This window comes from Nelusetta ayraudi, unplaced genomic scaffold (genome assembly GCF_046127955.1).
Source record: "Nelusetta ayraudi isolate G7.1 ecotype Tasmania unplaced genomic scaffold, CSIRO-AGI_Nayr_v1 ptg000017l, whole genome shotgun sequence".
Classification (NCBI taxonomy): Eukaryota; Metazoa; Chordata; class Actinopteri; order Tetraodontiformes; family Monacanthidae; genus Nelusetta; species Nelusetta ayraudi.
In genome coordinates this window covers 6,132,501-6,140,042 of record NW_027466067.1, presented here as the reverse complement: position 1 = coordinate 6,140,042, position 7,542 = coordinate 6,132,501, and the positions used below count along the sequence as shown (strand labels likewise).

The window sequence follows — 7,542 nt, the reverse complement described above, 5'->3', positions numbered from 1 at the left end:
GCTCTCGTGGAGTTCTGTATTTTTTTTAACGTAAACAATTCGATGCATTGTGTGGTCAGAAGCGTTTAATATATCACAATACATACAACTGATGTTTTGTCATTGATCTTAAAGTTCATAACACTCATCGAGCATCCCCAGAAGGACAAAAATCTCCATTAATCACTGATGGATGAAGCACAACGGCGACAAGGAAAAAAATAACCGTCCATGTCTGCGCAGAGAGACGCACATCCATCGGTCGTCAGTCTTTGATGATTTCAGGATCCTGGTTTTCCGCAGCCAGCTTGAGCTGTTTTTGCTTCTCCATGTAGCGGTAACCCCTCATGACGCACAGGTAGCCTCCGTACATGGTCAGCAGCATCATGGAGGTGGAGAAAGCCCGATAGCCAAAGTCAGCCAGCCGCTTCCCAGACACCATGGTGAAGATCCTGGAAGGGAACAGGAAATCAAACTGGGTTTAGCGGCACAACATGAATGAAAGGACCAAAAATTTTGTTGAAGCATTTACTGTATCTGAGGGATACCTGTGGAAATGCTGGTTTAACAAAACAGTGGCAGGAGTCTTGTTTAAATTTTAAATATAACTAAATATATTTACATACGCCAAAAATAATTATCTTTCCCAAAGAGACATACTAGCAGCTGTAAGAATCATATCAGACCATCTTAAATTGCAGAGAGCTGGTGGATTGTATCCACTATCTACTTAGTGGTAGCTGCCTGCTACTCTATTGTATTTTACCATTGATAGAAAATGTTTTTTGTTTTGTTTTGTTTTTAGAACTCTTACTTGTTTCTCTGTATATAAACAGTCCGAGCTAAACAGAATATAGGCGATATTATTATAAACGTTTTAAACACATTTTAAACGTTTAAGACGCACATACATCCATTGTATGAAGCAGTGACATAAAATTTAATTAATGTAGTTCAACATCAAATAAGCCTTCCGGATACATGAAGTAATAAAAACATAAAGCTGGCCACATTGACAAGCAGTTGACAACTTATACTTCCGTTCAGTGTTCCTGCAATTAGCAAGCAACTAAATCCCTACATACCAACATATCATGTCTTGACAACTCGAATTTGTAGCCACTGTTGTTTTGCTGCACACAGCAATGCTTCAGATTAGGAAAAACAAGACTATTATTTATTTAGAGGAACAAACATTCTGCCAAACATCACTCCCAGTTAGATAGCTAACTCGCCATTAGGCTGCAAACTAGTCATTGAAACAACTTGCTAGCTAGCGCGCTGATTTACTGACTCCAAGAAGCTCCGAGACTCCGTCAGCTCTTCCCTCACATACCGTTCGTTTATACTGGCTTACCTTTCGATTCTAAAGGGGGTGGAAAGCCCAGATTACAGAGGTTGTCCCCTGTGTCAGCTCACTAGCATGGAAGTTAGCACACAGGACAATTCACCTTACGATTTCATAAACTACGGAAATTCAGAGCGGTCAAACTTCTTCCTCCGTTAAAGGTGAGTGCAGGAGAGCAGTGCGCCACTCAGCGACTGGGAGTAGCTGTCACGGTACCACACAGTGGTTCTCAACCGGTGGAGGCTCAGGAACCACATTTTTCTTTTTCATAAAGGCGCCACCGAAATTTAAAATACAAAAATTAAAAACACCAGCCCACTTTCTATCATGTCTCTCTGTCAAATTACTGAATGAATTGTGTGTCCTACAAAATAAATGCCCAACATGTTTTTCTCAGAAAAATAAATCTATATATTGGAGTACCTCCTAAAATGCAACTTTTTCTCTTGCCATATGCCAATGTTGACCACTATATCACCAAATATGACCAATGTTGAATATAATTCTAATAAGATACACACGTCTGCTCGGGGCCCGGTCCACCGGCACTTCTGTTGGCAGTGGTTTCCACCCGGAAGTATTTTGACAGCGCACACGCCGGCACCATGGCGTGCTCCTCAGGTGATGTTCCTGCCGATGAAATTAACGATCCTGGAGCGGCTCCTTACGGCAACTTCATCAACTACTACAGCTTCAACCCGCCGGAGAACCGCCTGAGCCTGATCCCAGCGTCACTGCTGCAGGATTTAGGTTACAGAGACGAACATCAGCCCACACTGATCCTGGATGTGGGCTGTAACTCAGGGGTGAGGAGAGAAAAAGCACTCGCAAGTGTTAATATGAATAGACTCGACTGTATAAAGTTAATGATGACATTGATATCAAGTTTATATGAAAAGTTCCGAACTGCTTTTGTCGGAATTTACTCGACGTAGATGATCTTCCTTTTTCTTCTTCCCCTTCTTCTTGGAAGGGAGAGAATAAATACATGAATTAAAAATATATTTTTCTATTTAAATATAGTAATGCAAACTAGTCTATGTTTGACTTTTGCCTGCCTTTGTTTTTGGTGCATCCAGAAAATCAGATGTATTGCTTCTCATTGGCAACACATATTAGGTATATGTAGGTATATAAGCAACACTCTTATTTGCATAATTTACTTTTAATTTATCTTTCCTCCAATTTCATGCTTAACTATTATAGAATAGTCTTACCTGCGAGTTTCAGGCTGATCTGAGTCTTAAAAGTTTTTGACCTCCCCCCAAAAAATCAGGTACTTTGTATGTTTTTTGTTCTCTAAATTCTCAGACATTAAACATTTAGATTTTGTTCTCTTTCCTCTTTTTGTTAATGCTTCACTATCATATAATCTGAATAGTGTGACTTTTAAAATCATCATCATCTATCCTGCTGTAAGTCACCATCTCCTCTGTCCCTGTGTGAACGGCAGGAACTGAGCGTGGCCCTGTACAAACACCTGGTGCAGCAAGCCGAGAGCGAAGAGCCGTCGGCCGGGAGGAAGGTTCACCTCCTGGGCTTCGACTTGGACGAGAAGCTCATTCAGCGGGCGCAGCAGGCCAACCCTCTGCCCGACAGCATCTCCTTCATCCCTCTGGACGCCGTCAGAGACACGGAGCAGCTGGGCGCCTACCTGCGCCAGCGCGACTGCTCCCGCTTCCACCTGTGCCTGTGCCTGGCCGTCACCATGTGGGTCCACCTCAACCACGGAGACCCGGGCCTGCTGCGGCTGCTCACCAGCCTGGCTGCCGTCAGCCAGCACCTGCTGTTGGAGGCGCAGCCCTGGAAGTGCTACCGCTCGGCTGCGCGGCGCCTCAGGAAACTGGGCCGCTCGGACTTTGACCACTTCAAGGAGCTGAAGATCCGCGGGGACGTGGCAGAGCACGCCAAGGAGCACCTGGAGAGAAACTGCAGCATGGTGCTGGTCCAGAGCTTCGGCAGCACGGCGTGGGACCGAAAGTTACTGCTTTTTAAAAGGAGATGAGGGACAAACTGACGTTTCCTGTTGGAGTGGAGACCACGAGGAGGAGGAAATGAGAAAATCACTGAACTCTTTTAGTCATAAGAGATGTCAATCGAATAAAACATCCCCAAAAATAGTTTCGCTGTCCAAGACGTGGAAAAGCTGCATGTTTTCCAAGCCAGTAGTTGGGAGTGTGATTTGTGATGAAATCTGTCACACACAGCAAACGCTAAATACTACAGCAGCAGTCAAATTGATGTATTTTCTAATTATCTCTATTCTCACATGATCCTTTTAAGATTAAGCGTGTCAACATTTTAACATGTACAGAATACTAAAAATATCAATAAAATAAAAATGTGTTTTTAAAGAAACCATTGAATATTACAAAGAATGTTAATTTTTGTAAAGTTAGGATATAAAATCTTTTAAGTTAGGATGTAAAAAAAAAAAGTCAGTGGTATGCGGTTTCCTAGAGGTTTCGGGCTGATCTGATTTTTTTGGCCCCCCCCCCCAAAAAAAAACCACTGTATAGTGAGATTTTGTGCTCTGTTGTCCAGTTACATTCTAAACTACCACATAACAGTCATCTGAGTGAGTTCCAGGCTGATCTGGAACTCTTTATTTTTAAACCCCTCCACTCCTAGTAGAACTTCTTTTTCAATTTCTGGACATTTGTTCAGCGTGTTCACACTTATTTACAGTGTACACTATTCAGCAGTGCAGAGACCTTAATAAAACCCAACACACATTAATTTTCATCATTTTAATTACAGAATACTAAAAATAACATTACATAAAATGTCTTTTTAAAAGAAACCATTGAATATTACAAAGGTTGTAAATTTTTGTAAAGTTAGGATATAAAATCTTTGAACAGTGGTGCATAATTGAAAAGAAAAATAAATTTCATAAAATGTATATATTAACTGTTCTACTACATAAAAAAAAAGAAAAAAAAAGAATGAGATGGACACAAATTGCAGACAGACGAGATGAGTGTCCACCACCATTACCGCGGTGGGCGGTCCTTTTAAAGGAACAGAGACTTGAGATGCACAGCAACACACCACAATCAGCTCCTTCAAGTTATGCCTATGTCCAAAAATGAAAAAAAAAAAAAAGAAGAGTGCAGCGGATGTTACCATTTTACAACAGAGGAAGAAAGGAAAAAAATGTTTGAAAATGTCTACCAAAAAAAGTGACTTGGTTGCTGCTCCCAGTTTTCACACACACACACACACACACACACATTGATGGGCGAAAGAAAAAAAAAAGAAAAAAGATAAGAATCCCGACTACACTGGCCTTGGTTCCATTAAAACACATTTTTCCACAGGTTGAAGCTGTACACACACACGCGCGCACGCACGCACACACAGACTCTGAGAAACCTCATACTTTTAAAAATCGTTCCACCGAGACGGAAGAAAAAGAAAAAAAAAAAAAACCATGGGCTCGTCTCTCCATCGGAGAGCACGAGGCCTTTTCCTAGAACCCTACTGTACAACAGCTCAGTCACATCCGCAGATGTCCCGCAGTCCATCACCGGGAGGTCGCGACCTTGAGGGAGCTAGGGGAACAGATGACACACAGGGTGAGGGCGGTGGGTGATGAGGGGGAGGGGGGGGGGCATGCATATTACCAACAGTGTGCTTGCTTTCTTCCCCTTCCTTGCGAGTCGCGTCACCCTGTTATGTTTTTTTCGTTACAAGCCCTTGTTAGGATTTTTTTTTTTAAATGTTTTGGAGTTTTCAACCTCAGACAGACTCGAGAAGCGCAGACATTCGAAAGCCCCTGATGCCGCTCGACACGCACGGCAACACACTGGCCGGCCGCGGCCGCACCACCGAGGTATTTTGTTTGTCCCCCTGCGGCTCGGGAGGTGCGTCGTCGTATTTTTTTTTTCTTTCATTTTTTACTTTTGGTAAACAGACAGGAGGGTGAAGGAGGAGATGAGACAAAAAAAAAAAAAAAAACGGACATGGAGACGCTGCTTTCGCTGCTCCGTCCGTCTCGCCAGGGTCCTCGGCAGGTTTCGGGGGAGAGACGAGGAAACCCCGGGGGCACGGGGACCCAGAGGACGTCGACGAACAAGGAGGAAGTGGGAAAGTGCGTCTTTGTAACAACGGAGGCGTTTTGGTTTGGGAGACGAGGTGAGACGTGGAGGCCAGTGGAGCTACAGGGTCTGGCTGCTCTGTAGGGAGGAGCTGGAGCTGCTGCTGCTGCTTCTGCTGCTGGAGCTGCAGCTGCTGCTTGTCGCCAGCTAATAATGCTGTTTAGGTTTCACAAGTGTCCCCCTGAGTTAGTGCACGCCGATCAGAGCCGGGCAGGACCTCGCCTGCTTGTTCGTTAAGAAATCCACATGATAAAAGAGGCATCGAGAGACACAAAACCAAAGAGAGAGAGAGAGAAAAAAAAAAATGGATTCGGTGATTTAACATCAGGCTTACAATTAGCTTTGGAAAACGAGAGTCCGTCGTGATTTCGTAGGTTTGCGGGGCTGCGTCGGGGTTAGTGTATAACGAGTGTGTGTAGCTTCGAGTGGGGGGGATGGGCAGCGGGGGTTTCCAGTCCTTAAATGCAACAAAGCTCCAACAAGGTAGTGCAGCTTGTAACCTCTTGAGTCCCGCTCATCTTCTCCATCGCTCAACGCTCAACTCTCGGCGTCGGGAAAACAATGTGCGCTGCGTCGTGCCCACCCAGAGTGGTGGTGGTGGTGGTGGTGGTTGGGAGGTGGGGGGGGGGGGTCGTCTGAGCGTATTTCAATGTTGTTGTTTTTTTTTGCTTTCTTCCCCCTCAGCACCAGGTGTTGGAACTTCTGAAGAGGGGGTAAAAACAGTCAAAAGTGGTCATGGGGTCCGGGTCTGCTCAGCAGGAGGTGGAGGTGGAGGTGGAGGTGGAGTTGGGTGGTCCGGTCAAGTTGCTGGTGCTGCAGGTTGGGCTGACTGTGCATCGGCGTCAGGCAGAGATAGGTAGGTGCGCACAGACGAGGTGGGCTGTGATTGGACGGATCAGATGAGCGGCGCCGTGTCCATCAGGCCTTTGCTGGGGTCCAGGCTGGCGAAAAAGCGGACGTCCCGGTCCTTGTCCGACTGCAGCGCCATCACCGTCTCCTCCAGCTCCTCGGAGAAGGCGCAGCCAGGCTCCTTGAAGTAGGCTGGGGGGGGGCAGGCAGAGGAAATCAGCGTGAGATCTAGGGACGTTAACAATTAATCGATTATTGATTAATTGTCAATTAAGAATTTAATCGATTCAATTAAAAGGAAAATTTACACAGGTAGTTAATTTCATGATAGCAGTGTAGTGGCAGGAAAGAGCAATTCAACTGTAGACACTGTGATGGTCATAATGTACCTACAACAAGTTTTTTTTAATAAAAGCTGAAATGTGACCAATCCAAGTCGACTAAAAGTCAAAGCAGAGATGCTTCACAAAGGGTTCAATAATGTCTTCCTTACACATTTTTTCATTGTGAAATTTGGGTTCTCAGGAAAACGTCGCCACTCATCAATTAATCGTTAATCGATCGATAAAGTCAATCGACCAACGATTCATGAATTAATGGATCATTTGCATCCCTATTGAAAACAGATTGGGAATACAGATAATAGGCGCAAAGGTAGCGGTGCTGTCATCCATGTGGTGCTACTTTTAACTCCAGTGTGTTTGCTGGCGGCGTGCGCACCTTTCTCCATGACGCTCTGCCGCAGGGCCTTGGCCACCAGCACGCGCACGTTGGCCACCGGGTCTGAGGAGAGGCTGAGCAGGCTGGGCAGGAGGTGCTGGCTGAACTGATCCATAGGCATGCAGTCTTCCTCCACCACAGCCTGTGGGTGGGGGATGGGGGGGGGGGGGGGGGGGCAGAAGCAGACAGGAAGTCACACAGCAGTCGGGGCTCGCGCTGCTCTCGTGGGAACAAAACTGTCAGAACATTTAAACTTCAGGTTTCTTTTCTCAAAGTTCCAAGGGCCGCTTAGCTTCATCAGAAATGCATTGCTCGCTGCGGCTGCGCTGGTCAAAGAGGCGCCACACACCTGGCAGATGAAGGCGAAGGCCTGCCGCCCCACCCACTTGGGACAGTGGCAGAACCTGACGGTGAGCTCGTTGATGAAGTTCAAGCCCAGGTCGTCGGCGCCGGACGAGTAGAGCTTCTGAAGGATCTCCACCACCTGAGAGCCAGAGGGAGGCGGCCAGATCAGATCGTCAGCCAACAAACCGCATCATCGCA

General features: G+C 45.8%; 3 protein-coding genes across 3 annotated transcripts in view; 1 reads left to right on the top strand and 2 right to left on the bottom strand.

Moving 5' to 3' along the window:
• Positions 1-47: 47 nt before the first annotated feature.
• cox14 (cytochrome c oxidase assembly factor COX14) lies at positions 48-1,495 on the bottom strand. Its single transcript, XM_076025066.1, has 2 exons — positions 1,337-1,495; positions 48-431 (listed from the first exon to the last, which is right to left on the bottom strand). The coding sequence occupies exon 2, from the start codon at positions 419-421 to the stop codon at positions 245-247; it is 177 nt and encodes a 58-aa protein (XP_075881181.1). The 5' UTR covers positions 422-431; positions 1,337-1,495; the 3' UTR covers positions 48-244.
• On the top strand, positions 1,370-3,662 carry bcdin3d (BCDIN3 domain containing). Its single transcript, XM_076025053.1, has 3 exons — positions 1,370-1,488; positions 1,889-2,133; positions 2,781-3,662. The coding sequence occupies exons 2-3, from the start codon at positions 1,933-1,935 to the stop codon at positions 3,330-3,332; spliced, it is 753 nt and encodes a 250-aa protein (XP_075881168.1). The 5' UTR covers positions 1,370-1,488; positions 1,889-1,932; the 3' UTR covers positions 3,333-3,662.
• Positions 3,663-4,062: 400 nt separating this feature from the next.
• Positions 4,063-7,542, bottom strand: part of ppp4r1l (protein phosphatase 4, regulatory subunit 1-like) — a 15,557-nt gene continuing 12,077 nt past the window's right edge. The window contains exons 18-20 of the mRNA XM_076025028.1: positions 7,349-7,483; positions 7,000-7,141; positions 4,063-6,471 (exon numbers count right to left, since the gene is read on the bottom strand). Coding sequence (XP_075881143.1) covers positions 6,326-6,471; positions 7,000-7,141; positions 7,349-7,483 — 423 coding nt within the window. The 3' untranslated portion in view covers positions 4,063-6,325. The remainder of the gene's footprint in view (positions 6,472-6,999; positions 7,142-7,348; positions 7,484-7,542) is intronic.

Bases quoted from the DNA above. Each gene is read 5' to 3' on its own strand.
- cox14 (XM_076025066.1), bottom strand. From the start codon at position 421: ATGGTGTCTGGGAAGCGGCTGGCTGACTTTGGCTATCGGGCTTTCTCC.
- bcdin3d (XM_076025053.1), top strand. From the start codon at position 1,933: ATGGCGTGCTCCTCAGGTGATGTTCCTGCCGATGAAATTAACGATCCT. The intron at 2,134-2,780 runs GTGAGGAGAGAA...TGTGAACGGCAG, and splicing joins ATGTGGGCTGTAACTCAGGG to GAACTGAGCGTGGCCCTGTA.